Below are 19,333 nucleotides of genomic sequence, written 5' to 3' on the forward strand. Positions count from 1 at the left end.
GGAGCTCACGACCAAACCTACATAAACCAAAAAAGGTTGCGAAGTGCTGCTCAACCCAAGCCATGGGTGAGGCAGAATGATACAGAGCTAGGATGGAGGTACTCCAAATCTACCCTGCCTTGTCAGGGGAGTACTATCAACTGGCCAGGGCATATACAGGAAGGGCCAGCGCCTGCCAAAAAACTGGCGGCTTCTATCTAGCTCTGGAAGGCCGGGCTGAGCTATGCATACAGAATTTTCGTATATCTGCATAAAAAATGCCTCAGCCCTGCCCCACGACTACTGGCTAAGTCGCTATCAATTCTGCACAGCACCAACCTGCATTACTTATAAAAAAAACCCAGAACGCAGGTAAGGGGGCGGGCCTTGGCCGGACTACTCTACGTAAGAGGAGGCTACATTAGGGACAATAATAAAGCTAGATTCAAAAATTTGGAACAGCTACCCGGAGTGCAAAAGCTTCTTGGCGTGCACCTCCGTAATCCATAGAAAGCCTAGGCCAATCTAGATCTGTACCCGAGGTCCAAAAAGGGCCTCTACTATTGCACCATGCAAAAAAGGGGCATTCGGGTAAAAGTGCCAGTCATTAAATAGATCTGGCTCTAGATCTAACTGTAGTTCTAGCATGGTCTGATCCTGAATTCTCCAGAAATTTACACTGAGAGAAGATACAGACCGCCTTACCCTGAGGCGGCTACCAGTTAGCAGCTTAATACTAGGAGGAAAAATGCCTAGCCTTCTCTTAACACAAAACCCCCCCTTTTTTATATATATATATATATATATATATATATATATATATATATATATATATATATATATATATATATATATATATATATATATATATAACCGCTACACACCCGCAGGAAATGAGCGGTATTCCCAGCGCTAATTTTAACGCATCTTTATTGCCTTTTAGGCTTGAGAATAAAAGGGCTGTACAGCTCTCAACGCATGAACCATATATAGTGTTCGCTGGCTTCCACTAGCAATACTGGCTTATTTGTACAGGGCTTAAGCAACTGGTTTTTGTTAAAATAACATTTTATCGTTCTAGCCGACCCAACAGGGGAACTACAGGCCCTTTTAAAACTTGTATCCCGCGATCCCCGAAGCCCTCAACAGGGAGCATAAGCTTAAAGAAAATATGTAATAATTTCCCTTATAGGGGACTTCCCCGCTCGCCTGCGGCACGCCATGATATCCACCCACAAGCTTTATTCCCACATGAATGCTTAGGTGTACTACTACCACGGGGCTGAGGGGGCGCACTCACCAACCAGGCCAGGCAGGCTGTCAGAGTCTGACGTAGCTTTTTCTCCGCTCATCATGGGCCCGCCCAGCCTGGTGTTAAAGCGCCTGTGGAGAAAAAACTAGGAGAAGGACGCCCTCCTCACTCAACGCGCCCTTGGGGGAGGAGACTTGTCCCAGCGTGGTCTTCTTCGATGGAACCGGCCTTGCCCGGTGTCCTTCCTATTCCTAGTGTGGGAGTCCCGCATCTTCTTCGCCCTACTCCGCCACTGAGGGGGCGCACGAGAGGCGACACTGGCTCGCTGGTCCTGTCGCTGACCCTCGAGCCGCGATGGACCAGGGCCTCCCGCCTGCCTGGGCGCGGCCCCGGATCTCCGCGGAATGCATGATCTGAATGCCGCTGAGCGCGCCCTCGCCTCCCTGAACCTTTCCACCACCGCCTCGACGGAGGTGCCAAAGAGCTCAGAGGGCGAAACCGGGGCATCGAGGAGAAAGGCTTTCTCTTTCGCCCCGATGTCTGCAAGGTTCAGCCACAGATGTCTCTCCGTAGCTACCATAGCCACCATCGGACTGCTGTCTGCTTGGAAGCACGGAGAGCCAGATCTGTGGTGAGGCGGAGCTCAGCCATCGCATCAGGGGGTAAGCCCTCCCCCTGATCGAGATCCTTCAGCGGAACAAGTCGGCCTGGTATGCCTGCAGCACCGCGGTAGTATGTAGTGCTGCAGCGGCCTGACCTGCTGACGTGTACGCCCTGCCGTTTAAGCGCGAGGTGTTTTTCAGCGCTTTAGACGGCAGGGTGGGAGTTCTCAGTGTCGATGGCCTCCCTGACGCGAGATAGTTCGCAAACGTCTCGTCAATCGGAGGCATCGACACATACCCAGACTCAGCCGATCCTTCAACATCAGCGAAGTTTCCACGCTGATGCCGAAATATCCGGGCCGAGTATGGGTTCCTCCATGCCCCCGAGATATGGTCGTGCAGATCGGGGAGGAATGGAAGGCTCCCCAGAGGTGAAGGGTTAAGGCCGGAGAGAAAGCGATCATCCAAGCGACCGGGACACTCGGGTTCTCTCCTAGCGCGCTGCCAGCGTAACTCCAGCCTGTTGGTGGCGCGCTCCATAACCTCCATCAACTCTGCATACACGGGGCAAGATGGCTGAGAGGGTTCGGCCCCAACCGATTCATCACCACCCTGCCCAGCCATCCTCTGCTCGAATGGAAGAGCATCAGCTAACGAGGAGGAAAGACTCCTCCCCCGTCAGCCGCCCCTCGCGACCTGGCTGGTCGTCTGTGAGGATTACACCCTCCTCCAGACGACGAGCCAAGTCCGTCTGGGAACCCCAAGACTTCCGTCGCCGCTCAGCCTCGGCGTGAGCGGGACCGTCCCCAGAAGCTGGCCCCTCTTCCCTTGAGAAGAGGGCCAGGCGAGAGCGGAGCGTTCGGATGGGGAAACGCTCGCAGTTCGCGCAAGAGGCTCCCTCGAGAACCTCCCGCGCGTGCTCTTCCCCCAGGCAGTACACACAGAGATTGTGCGTGTCCTCAGGCGTCAGATACCTGGGGCACGGATCCGCGCACTTTCTAAAGTGTCGGGTTTTCTGTGAGCACTTCATCCTACTAATGCAATTCTTTCTCTTGTAACACCAGACAGAACAGTCACTGAAGACGAAGAAGCGGTGTCATGTTGGCAGAGGCGCCCTTTTATACTTCCTGGTCACATCTGGATGACGTCATCGGCTGTCGCCGGTCAGTAGGACTGATGTGATTCGATTGTAGCTCAGACACCTGTCACGCCGAGGGCGTTCCCCGTAGCGTCAAGCTGACGCAGCGCGAGTTCCCTTTCGAAAGGGAAACATGTTTGGGGCAACATAAAGATCCCTATCCCTTTAACCCTCTGGTACTGTTCTGTTCAACTGAGTTGATTTTGTGGCAAAAATATTCACGGTCATTGTATTATTTTATTCTATGCTAGGTACTTTTATTCCACAATAACGTGCATTTGGGAATGTGGACGAAACTTGTGCTGTTGAACTGATTGGTAACAATTTAAAAACACATGCAGCAATATATTTCTAAATATGCAAATTGCTGTTTAAGGTTTCAATAAAAAACTCTGAGTTTGCATGTTCTGGTGTCCACTGTGGCAAGCAGTGAGGCGGGCCTCGTCTCACGGAGGAATGACTGGAGCATAAGAGGAGCGACGACAGTGCAAGACGAGAGAGGACCTGGGGCCCGTTCTTCGTACCTCGCTAACTCAGTTAGCTGGATTTGATTGTTGACGATTTAACATGATCTCGGATTGTTTGGTTCTTCGAAGCTCATCCTCGACTTGCTGTCATAGTAACAGGTCCGTAAGCTTAAACCTGCTCGCGAGCAGGCTTATTTCATATAAACAGGATTAGATTGCATCTTGAGGTGATACTTAAAATCTGTCCCAGCCACTGCTACTTTATTACAAGAGTTCATTACTGAACCAGGGGCAATAATAATAATTTTAAATAATAATAATAATATAAAAATGTTATATTGTATATGCATATGAGAATGTATATAATATTATAATGTTGTATATAATAATATAGACACAGCCATTTGATTGAGCGATTTATTTGTGATGGAATAATTACTTCTCTTACAAATCTGCTCCAAATTGAATTAAAAATTAAATTACAACATTGAAATAAAAATGTAAGGGGTGTACAAATACTGTATAAAATAGTGAATATAAATAATTAGTAATCATGTTAAAAAAAAAAAAAAAACATTTATAATTTATCTATAATAACTTGTATGTTGGTTTGGCTGTTTCCTTATAAAGTTCCAGAAATTCGTGGGGTTTTTATTGTGTCAAGTTTTCTGCCAGGTGGCTTTTTTAATTATATGATTTCATTACGTTGCTGTCTTGACGCCAGCCAATCGCTGCATTGCTGATCGTGGTTTCGAGTATCGATGCATCTGCCCTCTTCAGGGAACACAAGAACGCGCAGTGATCTTAGATCATTTAATCCAGATATTTTAATCCAATCAGCAAATTCGTTTGAAGAACCAAATTAGCCAGAGATCAGTTATCATGATTAAAAGATCTGGGATCTGTCAAATCATCTCAGATGTAATAAGCAACGTACGAAGAACGGGCCCCAGGCCTGGAATTTACATTGTGTTTTATTTACATTTGGCTATGTGTGTGAGCGGCAGTCGTCCGTGAGGGGCTTACTTTCATTTTGCATTTATTTTGGATTAAAGTATTTTGAATGTTCGCCGGTTCCCGCCTCCTTCTTCCCATAACAACAAACTTTTTAAAAAACCACATCCACATTCTTGTTGAATAAATTACAGTGGCTGTAGCATTTCTATCATAAATATGTGGCCAAACATTGCAGATTAAAGGAACACGCCAAGTTTTTGGGACTTTGGCTTATTAACTGTATTCCCCAGTTAGATAAATCCACACATACCATTCTCATCTTCATGTGTGCCATAACTCTGTCTGACGCACCCCCCACCCCGCTAGCCTAGCTTAGCACAAAGACTGGAGGTATATGGCTCCAGCTAGCCAACTGCTCAATAAGTGACAAAATAACGCCAACATTTTCCTATTTACATGTTGTAATGTGTATAGTCACAGCGTGTACAAATAACAAGGTTACATGAGACACAGCCTATTAATTACTAGATAGTTTAGAATCATGGGTGTTCGCTGTATTGTAAAGAACTGCGACAATAAACAGGGGAGAAAAGGTAAAACAATGATATTTCATAGAATTCCAATCCAAAACACCGATGAATGAATCTATGATGAATCTATGGCTGCTTGCTCTGGATATAGATCCAAACACACCTGTAGCCATCATCAAGCACCATCGCGTTTGCTCTGAACATTTCACAGAGGACGACTATTTTCAAAAAATGGACTTATCTAACTCTGGGGAATAAGCCAAAGTCCCAAAAAGTTGGCGTGTTCCTTAAAAGTGCAATTAAACATTAGATAAACAATGGTTTGCTCTTGTTGTAAAGTGTAACAACTATTGTCAGGCCGCTGGCGCCCTCTGCTGGTATTTATTATACATAAGTTTATTGTTTAAACATTTCATAATGTATTTTAATTGTGTTGTTCACTAAAACTTTATGATTTCTCACTTTAGATACTTTATTTGATCAAATTATTATTGCCTCGGTTATATGTATTTAAGACATATTAAAGGCTATTGTTCACTTAGATCTATCTTTACTACCCCAAAAATATAGTCTTCAGTACATGATAAACAAACTAATCGTTACAGCCTTAGATAAAACGTTTAAATATGCACCTGCATTGTTTTGCATTTTGTGATTAAAAGACTATTATCCAGTCATTGTACATTTTTTGAAAATAATAGGCTATTCAAATACTTTCTTGTCGTTATGACTGATATTGTGAACTAGTGTATTCACGCATTGTATGGTCAACTGTGCAAAGTACAATTCTTAACATCATCAAAAGTAAAAGCTCAGACTGACACATTACAGAATACTATGTTTATTGTAAAATACATTAATAAATGAATGAATAAATAATTAATTAAATGCTGAAATAAATGCATAAATAATTAAATTCTGAAATGAATAAATACAGATATGTATTTATTTTATTATATTTTTAATACAGGGATGATCTGTTAAAAAAATAGTAGACAGTACATTTCTATGCACTTCTGTGATTGTAGACAGCAGAGTGTGAACAGGACTTTTATTTTGGGGCGGCGACATGACGTCATAAAAATGCGCTGCGCTCCTGCGTCTGTTGTGAATCGGCTGAAGAAAGGTTTGTTCAAAGCATTTAATCTGTTAATCTGTTTAAGTCGTTAGAAACCGTTATGTGAAATTACTTATTTACTTATTATTGAATGGAAAAATGTAATGCTTTATTTAACTTTAATGAAGGATATTTTTTGTGACTAAATCTCATCCACACCAGTAACGTTAACAGAAGCTGCGTCTAATCTCTCTCTCTCTCTCTCTCTCTCTCTCTCTCTCTCTCTCTCGAAAAAAAAAAAACGAATTATTATATTCAATATTCAACAATGCATTTAATAGTGCATACAGTAAAGTGTCTAACCTGTAAAACAGTAGGACCATTGTCTGCTATACATTTTTTAAATCACATAGTGTGTGTGTGTGTGTGTGTGTGTGTGTGTGTGTGTGTGTGTGTGTGTGTGTGTGTGTGTGTGTGTGTGTGTGTGAGTGTGTGTGTGTGTGTGAGTGAATGCGAGTGTGCGTGTGAATGCGAGTGTGTGTGTGTGTGTGTGTGTGTGTGTGTGTGTGTGTGTGTGTGTGTGTGTGTGTGTGTGTGTGTGTGTGTGTGTGTGTGTGTGTGAGTGAATGCGAGTGTGTGTATGCGTGCGAAATGCGAATGCTAGCGTGCTTATGGTCCTGGACTTTCGGACGCTTCCTTGTCACTTGCGTGAAGTCCATGAGATGAAGTATGGCGTGATCCTGGTCGTCAACCTTGTTTGGTTTTTCATAAAAATAATTGAAATGTATCCTCAGATCGTCCGGCGACAGCCTCTCGGCCTGACAGAAAACTTTGGCAGCAGCTTTGTGTTGATATCCCACTGTTGTTATCAACGCGCTACCTGAGTGACGAAACTTCTTTTTTTGTTGTTTTTTGTGATTTTCTTTGTCCAGTCGGCGTTTTCTACCCCCAGGTGTAGGTCTCACTTGCTCATCAAGGCCATCAAAAGTGTTATCAGAGTTTAAAGCACTCATTTTAATGAATGAACGTAAACAAACAGCTGTTCAGAGTGCCGCCCTGTTGGATTACGTAGTACGCTCATCGAATTCTGATTCGTCGAGAGGATATATATTGTGTTTTGGCTAAAAATAGGTTTGGCGTTTATCGCGCTTTGGAAAGAAACCGCATCTTGCAGTACATTTTAAACAAGGAAATATAGCGATTTGGCATGAAATGTTGATGGAGCAGTGAATAGATTCAGTACACAGTAAAATGACATGATAAACTCATTTCTTTTTAAAAATGGCGTTTATCGCGTTTTGGAAAAGAGCTCTTCATTTGTTCTTGATGAAAGTCATAGCAGAAAATCCTGATTCACACAGATAAGTTGAAACGAACGGTAAAAGTTTCATTAGTGCTCTTTGTGCAAGTTCGGGGAATTAATTTTGAACAGAGAGCCAGAAATGGCCAATGGAAGAGTGTGTCATCATTTGCTCCAGTTCATGATTACTAGTCAGATCGATCAAAGCCTCTTCGTCTTGTATAGACAGTGCGTCACTTTCTGATGGCTTGAACTTGAATGGATTGCGAATCCACTCATCATGGATTGTCTCGTCAGAAAAATAGTGTGTGAATTGCTGACACAGACCCCTCAGGTGTTCAGCGACCAAAGGCTGAATGGTAACCACAGACAGCCCTGTCTCTTTCATTAAATCAGCCAGCGTGGGAAACATGTCCAAGCAACCTTTCTCCACACGAGTGGCCCATAGATCCAACTTTCTCCTGAACGATGACACTTGCTCATATGCCAAAAACACATTGCCGTCTCTGCCCTGCAATGATGTATTAAGCGTGTTCGAGTATGTCCGACAAATAAGCCAGCCTTGCCATCCAATTCAAATTGCTCATGTGCTGTGAAAGTGGCGATTGAACATTTGGAAGAAAAAGTAGTACTTCCTCGCGCAAATCAAAAAGTCGCGATAGAACTCTGCCCCGCGACAGCCAGCGAACCTCGGTGTGCAGAAGCAGCTGCTTGTAATGCGCTCCCAATTCATCGCATAAAATGTGGAAAACACGAGCATTTAGAGGTTGTGCTTTAATTAGGTTGACAATTTTCACAGCTTCATCGAGGACACTGCGAAGATCATTTGGCATCTTCTTGGCAGCTAAGGCTTGTCTCTGGATTGTGCAATGGGTCCACACAGCTCTCGGGCTACCTCTTTAACCCTGGATATGAGACCACTGTGATGGCCCGTCATTGACTTTGCCCCATCACTGCATATGCCACAGCAGCGTTCCCAGTCTATATCGTTCTTTCTCACAAATTTGTTCAATTGTTTGAAAATTTGTTCACCTGTTGTGTGGGTGGGAAAAGGACTACTAAATAGAAACTCTTCTTGAATGTCCATGTTTTTGAATGTCCATGCTGAGCGCAGCTGGCCACATCGGTGGATTCGTCAATTTGGAGTGCAAAAAATGGGCTGTGTCTGACGCCGTCTAACACTGCTCCCTCACATCCTGTGCCATGTCTGAGATGCACCGACTTATTGTGTTGTCAGATAGTGGAACAGAATCGATCTTAGAAGCTGCTACCATCAGAGAACATATTTCTTATTTCTCTTATTTCATATTTCTCAGAATTAACGTCTCTCCGATGGTATGTGCTTTGCCTGCCGTGGCTATACACAACGCAATATGAAGCTTCAGTGGCCTTTCCATTTAATTTGACGAAATCTCCCACAGTTTTTTTCTGACTTTGAAAGCTTTGAAATTTTCTTTGGAAAAATTCTGGAGGTTTTCCTGCTACCTCGAGATGCTTGGTTTCAAGGTGTCGCTGAAGTTTTGTGGGTCTCATGCTGTCATTAGCCAAAATCTCCTGACAAACCACACATAAAGGTCGTGGTTCATCAACTGGTCCTGTCCACGTATCGTCGTCTTTTGGGTTTAAGTCCTGAATTTGAAGGCTTTGAATCGGGGGGGTCTCTGAAATCGCTCCATTGTAGGCTATTATTAGGCATACCTGTATTGGCGGGCTTGCCAACAGCAGCGCATTCTGGTTGAAAAATGTTTAGCTTATTTTTGTCTTATTATTTTTTGTATTGTTTAAATGAAAATATTTAAATATAGAAAAAATACATATTATAATTAAACTCAACAATAAACTAATTATTAGGCTATAATTTTTTACCTCTCTCCACGCCTCCCCTGGCATGCTCTGGCGCGCCCCACACTTTGAAAACCCCTGCCCTATACTATAGCCGCTGTCAAAGATGTGGTGATTTCCGTAGACTTGTCTTGTCCAACCAGATGTTTAGCAAACAAGGCGATATATTTGTACTTAATGTAAATGGCATCTATTCCAGTAAAAATATTCTGAGAGAGGACCCACCCACATTTGTTTTGCTTCCGACGCCCATGCTCACACACACACTGAAACTCGCGGTGTTTTTCAGCCTCTGCCACCTCAATATGAGACACGAATGCATCTCCAGTCACTTGAGCATTTTACCGTTTTATTTGACAAAATCTATCGTCTTAGCAAAACACACACACACACACACAGGAACTCGAAGCACACGGCAACCCATCAAAATAAAAGTTCAGTTTAACAAACCAAAATAAAAGTTCAGTTTAACAAAGTAATTGTGACAGGATTAATGTTATACAGAAGAGCTACGTCTCAATGTAATAATAATATATGAGTTTAATTTATACAGTGAAGAATATGCAGTGTTATTTAACATTAAACCGTGTGTGTGTGTGTGTATATATATATATATATATATATATATATATATATATATATATATATATATATATATATTATATATATATATATATATATATATATATATATATATATATATATATATATATATATATTAGTGGTGGGCATAGATTCATTTTTTTAATCTAGATTACTCTAGATTAATTCCAAGATTTATTCATCTAAATTAAAATGGCTCATTTGAATTCTGCCGAAGGCATTCAGAATATGTGTGCTCGTAAGTGATCATTTGTCTTTTTGTAGTTTGAATAATAGTTAACTTCTGTCCCTTTAAGACCTGATGCACGCATGGATCCCAAACACTGTTCCTGTGAGCTGGTTACAACTGTGTTTACGTTAGATGAGCATTGAGACATTTTTGAGTGTATTTGACCATTAATAAGCTGGAAAAAGGAGCTCATTTTTGCACTTGTATGTCAGAGGAAGCTTTATTACGGTATGTGTGTGTGTGCGCTTCAGATGCAAGCGCGAAATCTGCGGGAATTAGTAGAATTAACGTTATGTGCAACCCCGCACGAAATTCAGACCGGTCACACCAATACTAACAAAAGTCCAGCAGAATAACCGTTCGCCATGTTCAGAGGATTAAACGGACTGAATGAGAGGAGGCGGGTGCGTGTCAACTCGCTGTCGGTCGGAGAGGAGAGCGCAGCTGATATCGATACTGTAGAAAATGAGTATTGTATCGTTTCAGATATTTCAGCATCGATACATAGAGAAATATCTATATTTTTGACAACACTAGTATACACACAGGTTCAAAGACTTGTGTTCTCGCCCCTACAGTGCAATTCGTCGAGGTTTACATCCGCGCTAAAATATCAAGGTGAAAGTCATCATAGCTTGCGTAGTATAGACCCAGCTCCCAACCCAACTTTTTACCGCCCGAAACGGCCCACCACTAATATATATGTTGGCCTGGTGATGTTAAAAGGATCCAGTGTATGTTCATTAGAAATGATTTGATAATGCAGCAATAAACTAGAGAAGGCAATACGTTTTTTTTTTTTTTTTTTTTTACACTATTTTAAATGACAATTTCAAATAAGAGGGCAAGTGACAAATATCGTTATCGACCAACAATTGTTTGTTAAATTCAGTATCGGCCCCATGAAATCATATCGGTGCATCCCTAGTAAATGTCTGTAAAGTTTGTGTTCTTTTATTAATTTGAAGTGCTAGTTTTGAGTGTTTTTTCACTGATTGAGACGCGCTCAGAGATTTAGATTGGATTTATTATTCTCATCTTAAACAGGACAAACACACAGAAAAACTCCTGGTGAAGCGACTGAGATTCACGTCTACATAAAGTGACATTTATTAAAGAGGAGAGTGAAGACATGAAGATGGTGTTTATTAAAGAGGAGAGCGAAGACGTGAAGATTGAAGAAACATTGAGCGTGAAACATGAAGAAACTGAGGATCAAACAGGTTGGTTTCATTCTCAAAGCTAGGTCATTATTAAAATATCCAGCTCTACAGAAATAGAGAACATACCGAAATATAATCATACAGAGAATAATACAGAAGTAGTTAAAACAAAGCAGAACATTTACCCAATGTCTACTAATGAATAGAGATCAAAGAAACATACATTTGTTGAATACAAATTCATACATTTAATTTAAAATGATCATGTAATCTCAATTTAAGTATTTTAAATAGTGGAAACTTGGCTTGCTTTAACTAGCTATTTCAATAAATGCTAGCTTGCTAATTGGTAACACAATGTTTTTATAGCATTAGCATAGCACTTGCTGAATGAATACAGCAATATAAAACATTTAACATTTATTTATCCATTGCGTTTTGTAAGACAAAGACTTTTTCTTTACAAAGTCCATATGCGAAGAGGCATTAGAGATGGCATTTTCTTGTGGTGCCCCCCTGAGCACTTGGTGCCCTACGCGCAGCGCGTAATGGTAGCGGCGGCACTGCTGATGAAACAATGATTAAAAATAAGATACAATTTAAACAAAACGAAATTCACTTTAAAGAAAGGCTTTATACGAAACAAAACTTAATGAAGTGGTCAAAATCATTTCTGGCCCACTCCATGTCTCCCGACATATTACGCATCTTTTGATGTGTCCTTTCTTATTCATGCTGTGTACTTTTCATAATTAACATAAATTAAATAAGAACATTAGGCTATAATATTTAAACATCAATATGAAACAATGTTTTTAATGGTTAAAAGCCTATTTATAGCATCTGAGAAGACATTTGTGAACAAAAGCTTTATTGATGTAACACTAGGCTATTTTACAGTAACACTTCATAATCTGTCCAAAACCGGCCAAAGAAATCTTGTCTAAACAGTCTTATGTCTGACTTTTTTTTTTTTTTTTTTGCATATTTGTTAAATTATAGAGCCTATAAATGTTAATCTGCAGTTTGATACGTCACACAGACACATGCAGGATTCATATTTAAATGGTCATTTTGCGGTTTAATATTCAGTCACAGAATTAATTTACCTCACAATCCTTAAATAAACCGCTTTTCTTCTGAGGTAAATTATTCCAGGATTATTCCTCACCGTGTCTCAAAACGATGTAAAGTACATGCTCTAAACATTGTTTTTTTTCAAGTTGATGTGGGCGGGGATATATTCACATGGATCGCATCAGTATTTGACTTTCAAAAGAATGCCTGCTCCTTGGGCGTGGCTGCGTTAACACTAATGAAGAAGCTGGTGAATGACTAGATTACATAAACACAGAATATTTGTTTTAGATTTACATTATTTAAAACCTGACATTTCAATGTTTCATACATATGTCTCATGTTTGTGTGATAAGTTTTCACTAAGCTAGAGTTCATTTTCTGAAGAGGATCAGAATGGACTTCATTGGCAGAGAGGCGGCAGATCGTGCATCATGTTTTTCTTTATTTTGCAAAAAGTACAACATTTAGTTTTTTTGTGAGCGTACACAAAGTTATAATGATGTGTAACATTTGACTGAATGACCAAAATCAACGGAGTACTTCGCACTGTTACGGAAAAAAAAACAAGGTTAAGGCGCTGGCGACTTTGCTGACCTCAGAGTGTTGATAAACTGGATCAAGTGTGTTTAATTGGGGTTGAAGCTAAACTCTGCAGTGCTGTGGCCCTCCAGGAAACCTTACTCAGGGTGATTCCAATTTTGCAAAAATTAAAATGGATTACCTGATCCTGGAAGGCAAAACCAGGGATTTCCAAAGAAATCCAGATAATTCTGATCTGGATTAAACTTGAACAATTATATATTTTATATAATCATATTGCTCAAAATGATGAATTGTCAAATAGTCAGCGCAGATACATAATGTAATGCGTGTTGACAAAACAATATAAAAACAGACGTCACATAGGGCTAAATGCATAAGGTGCATGTGTTCATTTAATTTGCGTTAGAGCTGCATGATTCTGAATAAAATGAGAATCACAATTTTTTTTATTTAATTATTTAAAGAACCAAGTTACTTTTAAAATGCGATTTGCTCCGTGTTTATATCCAAACTATAAACTTTTATCTCAATATTTCTGTGATATATTGGATATATGTAACACAGTATAACAATATTATGGTTCACTTGCTTTCTCCTGCTCAGACACAGGAAAATCAATGTCATTTAGAAATAAGATTGTGTGAGTGTTTGAATTTCAGTGGATTTAAACAGATCGCCATAGACAGCCGACAGTTGTGACCAAAATATAATTTCCGTTACAATAATTAATCCTAAAATTTGACATTAGCAACTTACTTTTCGCCATCAGTCGCATGAGGATCCCCCAGTTCATGGCTAATTTTCAGACTTGTACATTCAGTTCACTGGAGACTCGCTCTGAACGGATCATTAAATCGGTGAGTTGTTGACTCGAGAACAATCCGATCAGTCTAGTTCACGAGTGAATTGTTTGATGTGATTTGCGTACCGAACAGGATGATTAAAAAGAATCAGTTTGTGCACGAATCGGACACCGCCTTTGCATCTCTGGGTGTGTGATGATTTCTTCATTTTTTTAAATAAAGAGTAACGATATGTTTTATGAAATGTAGTGGAGTAAAAGTAAAAGTATCTCAAAATAAAAGTACGTGAGTAAAGTACAGATACTTGAAAATACGTTGATTTTGATGCTTTAGATGTCTGTTGCTTTATACCAATAAGTGAAGTTCCAAACTTAATTTAGGGAGGAGCGAGCCCATCTAATCTTCCAATCAACAGCCAGAATATATAAACAGCTGCTTACCTCTCCTCAGTCTCAGATGTTCCAGCATCCCACCACCTCCCCAAACTCCACCTTTATCTTAGGTACCTTGCCCTACATAATCATTGCTCACGTTTACATGGACAGCAGTAATCTAATTATTGACCTTACTCTGAATAAGGCAATAATCTGATTAAGGTGTTTACATGAGTTGCTTTTAGAATATTACGTTCATGTTCCCGTTTTACATGTTACAGAACATAGTTTGATTAATGGTACGTCATTACGTCCCCATGCCACGCTACGCTGTCCGGGGTCCAATCATAGCGCGACTTTCGTGGGTGTGTTCAAATCAATGGGCTCAGGCAACTGCTGTAACTTTACCTGCGGGTGTCGCTGTTGGACAGTGTGACTTTATAAAAAACGATTTTTATGATATTATGATATTATATATATATATATATATATATATATATATATATATATATATATATATATATATATATATATATATATATATATATATATATATATATATGTATATGTTTTATTTTTTGTAATATTAAATATTGTCTTTCAGGTTTTTTTAAGAGACACTGCCCATCTTGCCTCCTTCTTGACAGCCTACATTTAGAATAATAGTTTTGATAAATGATGAAAATGTGATGAAAAGGTTTCAAAATCGTGATTGTTTGGATTGTTTTTTTTTCTGCCATCGAGCCACAAAGCGTTCACTGAATGGCCTATGGCTCGCAAGCCTAGAGGTTCCCGACCGCTGTTGTAAGTCAGACAAATATGAATCTGGGATTACAGATACAAAATGATCGTATTTTACTTTTAAAATGAGCATTATTGCAACACAAAGAAAAAAATATAGAGGAGGCCGTGTCCGAGTGAGCAGAGTTTTTACGGTCTATGAGCAAGACACGCAGTCACGCACCATAGCAACACGTCATGGCAACGACATTTCAGACTGAAAGATACGTAAAAGATAAACGGGAATTTAAGCGCATTGTTTTGTACGTGCGGTTATATTAATTATAATTCAAATTCTGTTTTATTTGTCACAATATTATTGATGATTGTTTAGAGGGGCACTTTATATACTTTTGATACGAGCCCCCAAAGCCCTCCCCTCTGCACTTGCCTTGTGTGTGTGTGTGTGTGTGTGTGTGTGTGTGTGTGTGTGTGTGTGTGTGTGTGTGTGTGTGTGTGTCCTGTCACAAAACGCGGCGGAAACTCCTTCACGACGTTAATAGTTAGATTAAGGTGTGTACATGTCTACAATGCACTTAGATAATGCGACTAAAACAGGCATACTCCACATGTCTTAATTCGATTTTTGTTTAATTCGAGTATGGCTTTAACCGGATTAAGGTAATTAGAAATCGCTGTTTACATGGTAGTTTCTTAATCAGAGTATGGTCTTAATCAGATTAATATCGGAGTATTGTTGTCCATGTAAACGTACTGATTTAGTCACTGTGGGGGTATATCACAGCTCGAGTTGAAACTGCTTCATCGAGCCCCTCATCAGTAGACAGTAAGCCAAATAAGCTTAACCTAAATATCTTAAGATTATATGGGTAAACGAATTCGTTAAAATGGTGTTAATTGACATTTGTCTCCTTTTGCCTTAGACCTGATGGTACTGGAAAAGAAGAGTGAAGTACTGAATGAAATGGAACAGAAAGATCAATATAAGATTCATGATTTCATAACTGGAGAAAACCCTTTTAATTGCTCACAGGCTGGAAAGACTTCCTCACGAAAAAGGGCTAAAAAGACGGGGACTAAGAGTGATTTTACCTGCCAACAGTGTGGAAAGCATTTCTCTCATAGAGTACACCTTAACAGACACATGAGGATTCACACAGGAGAGAAGTGTTTTACCTGTCAACAGTGTGGACAGACTTTCGCTGAAAAATTAAGCCTTAAAAGACACATCAAAGTTCACACTGGAGAGAAGCCTTACACGTGCCAACAGTGTGGAAACCGATACAATCTAAAAGGAAGCCTTGAAAAGCACATGAGAACTCACACTAGAGAGAAACCTTACACATGCCCTCAGTGTGAAATAAGTTTCACTCTGAAAGACAGCCTTACGAGACACATGAGAGTTCACACTGGAGAGAAGCCTTACACCTGCTCTCACTGTGGAAAGAGTTTTGCTGAAAAAGACAGTCTTAACAGACACATGAGAATTCACACTGGAGAGAAGCCTTACACCTGCCAACACTGTGGAAAGAGTTTCACTCTGAAAGAAAGCATTAACAGACACATGAGAATTCACTCTGGAGAGAAGCCTTACACCTGCCCTCAGTGTGGAAAGAGTTTCACTCAAATTGGAAACCTTAACAGACACATGGGACTTCACTCTGGAGAGAAGCCCTACATGTGCCCTCAGTGTGGAAAGAGTTTTAAACAAAAACAAGTCTTTAAAGACCACATAAGGATTCACACCGGAGAGAAGCTGTTCACCTGCCAACAGTGTGGAAAAAGTTTCAACCGAAAAGGAATCCTTAACACACACATGAGAGTTCACACTGGAGAGAAGCCGTTTACATGTGGGCACTGTGGGAAAAGTTTTGTGTATAAAATAGCCCTGGAGTACCACATGAGTATTCATGTATGAGAGAACTGTTTTTAAATGTCATTAGTGTGGAATGAATCTCACAGACTTGAGAGACTGTATAATGTGCTGATTATTGTTATGGTGCTAAATCACCTTAGAGGCTTGAATTCCCTATTAAAGGGCATATTGCAGGTTAATTTTTTTCCAAATGAATATATAACCTTGTATGTAAATACCATATGAAAAGGTAATGCAGGATTTAAAATGTTTTAAAAAGACATAAGAGCACAAATTTAGTAGATAAAGAGGCCGTTTCGTTGGCTGATTCGTTTGCTGGGCTCTGTGTTGGCTCAGTGCAGAACATGCACCATTTCTGCCAATGTGTCCAAAATTTCATTTTTGAACATGATGGCTTGTGTATTTTGCATTTTGATTCCCTGACAATTTCTTTTTAACAGTTGGGTCATGGTTGGCAATAACATTTAATATTTCTAAAAAGTTTTACTTGTTGTCTGCATCAGCTGTCTCCCTTACCCCTTTTCCACCAAGGCAGTGCTGGTGCTAGTTGCTTTTGATTCACTCATGCGGTGTTTTGATATCATACGCTGATCGTCTGCGCAGCGCCGATCCATCGCGAAAAAGCCTGGTGTGTTTGTTTTTCCCGCTGCCTCGCTAGCGTTGCTGAGAAATATGAGACGTATACAGTGACGTAAGACTGGCTCTGTGGTGGCTCTCTAGCCCGTGGAAAAGCAAACGGTTCTTACAAGGCTCCTCAGTTGAACCAACTATGAACTAGCACCTGGTTCATTCTGGTGGAAAAGGGGTACCTGTGACCCCCTATGGGATATATTCTAGGTTGCAGTTAACAGCAAGACTTCAGCTTTTACAGTTTTTATGTATGTGTGATTTTCCTGTATTTGCTTTTTGTGATCTTTATTTAAAAGAGTCATTAAAGAGGAATCAGTCTTTTTTCTTCTTTCAAATTCTTTCCAAGCCATCATTGCATTTATGTGTGCCTCAGACTTTGCATGTCCAGCAAATCCACCATCTCTGAAAGTTGCCTTTTTCCAATTCTTCCCCCCCTCCCTTAAGACTTAAACACTTATAATGAAGGTATGTATGACAGGTAGTTTACCTGGAGGTCCAATAGGGTCAGCGTGGTTAATTGTCTCATCTTCATTCTCAGAGTCTGTCTCCTGAACTGACTGGGAAAGGGCTAGGGAAAATTTCTACGTTTTTTTGAACTCTTTAAACAGTTTTAGACTATGATTTCTATATCACTTCTTGTATTTAAACAGATAGAAACCAGTAGGGTAGGCAAGTATGTGAGTGGAGGTATACCTAACATTTCTCTTGGGCTTATGCTCTCTGGAGATACTTCTCCCTCACTTACTGGGTCAGTCTGTTCTTTCTCTCTTTCTCTTCTTTCATCCTGCCTATTATTCTCCTGTGTCTTAGTCATTTTGCTGCTTCTTGCTACTCTTCCTGAAGAAGGATGCTATATCTGCTGCCTTTCTCTTCATTTTCCTCACATTTCACTGACTGTCTGACATAAAAACACCTCAAAACCGCAAAACATTTCAACATTAAAACACAAAAATGTAGGCCTATTACTGAGCAAAGATTAGAATGTTTTCTATACTGTACATAAAATCAACATAGAAGCTAGTAATTATGTTGTAATGTTTGCATCATATTAAATATTTCATGATAAAAACATAACTTAATGAATTTCCCTATACTCAAGAGATAACATGACAATAGTTCTAATGCTGCCTTCACGTGCTATCGGAAATTTAATGATTCCGACTTCTGAAGGCGTGATTACGAGCTCATTGCATTTAAGTTTCAAAATGTGTGGGCGTTCATGTGCAATTTTTACCTAGGAAACTCCTATTTACGATAATTCCGAGAGCACGTGAAGGCAGCATACGCATCCAAGTCAGCTAATGTAAAGCTAAATGCCTTATAACTGTTTACAGGACATTGATCAAACTTCCCTGACACTGTTATCTTTAAAGGAAGATTTTTTTGATTTAATATCTCATCTGAAAAGATGTGTTTGTGTGCTCAAACACTTGAGTTGATCCAAGCACCGAAGCGAAGCTGCACTCCTCGTCTCCTCCACTCTTTACGAGTGCGGGAAATACGCGCTAAGAAAACTCTCGCAATAGCACATTTGCCTATCAATGATTACAGGTGAGTGTCGCGAGAGCTACGGCCACCCCCTGGATCTGCTTCTGGTCTATACAAATCCTGTAGTCACAGTGTGCTATGAATTCTGGGATAGTGTAGGCTGCGAACTTGTGCGACGGTTCGATCTGTTGTACCCTTCCTTTGCTTGAGAAACGGAGGGCGCATTTTATAGTCGCTTTCGAATTGCGGCAGCCTTCGTCGTGACGCAATCGCACTTCAAATGCGGCCTTTGAAGTGCGTGCCCTTCACTTTGAGACACAGCGTCAGTCCTTGGTCTTCATCGTCTCGTCAGTCCTGGTCTCCACCTCAAGTCTGTCTTCGTCAGCTAAGTTCCAGTCATTCTGTATCCACCCTGTGATTCATCTTGTGCCTTGTCTGCTCTACCCTGCTCTGTTTAATAAACTTGGCTGTTTTATCTCATCAACCGTCTGTTCCTTCTGTGTTTGTGACATTAGTAATGTATTTATAAGTATGTTTTAAAGAAAATCTAGTTCCTACATTATTTTTCTATACATTGACTCACTGGGGTCTCTAACCTGCAAAATGCCCTTTAACATTACACAAAGACACTCATACAACAAACAGTAGACAAACATATATACAGACCGCATGCCTTTTC

General features: G+C 40.4%; 1 protein-coding gene across 2 annotated transcripts in view; it reads left to right on the forward strand.

Moving 5' to 3' along the window:
* Positions 1-17,484, forward strand: part of LOC307123219 (uncharacterized protein) — a 302,474-nt gene extending 284,990 nt beyond the window's left edge. Inside the window, exons 1-3 of one of the 2 annotated variants that reach the window (XM_079811672.1) lie at positions 6,013-6,051; positions 11,004-11,179; positions 15,584-17,484. In XM_079811672.1, coding sequence (XP_079667798.1) covers positions 11,089-11,179; positions 15,584-16,578 — 1,086 coding nt within the window. In that variant the 5' untranslated portion in view covers positions 6,013-6,051; positions 11,004-11,088 and the 3' untranslated portion in view covers positions 16,579-17,484. Of the gene's footprint in view, positions 1-6,012; positions 6,052-11,003; positions 11,180-15,583 lie in introns of those variants that run through there. The other variant, XM_079811673.1, reaches the window with a different exon arrangement.
* The last annotated feature ends 1,849 nt before the right edge of the window (positions 17,485-19,333 follow it).

The sequence above is a fragment of the Gobio gobio genome (assembly GCF_949357685.1).
Source record: "Gobio gobio genome assembly, chromosome: 1".
Classification (NCBI taxonomy): Eukaryota; Metazoa; Chordata; class Actinopteri; order Cypriniformes; family Gobionidae; genus Gobio; species Gobio gobio.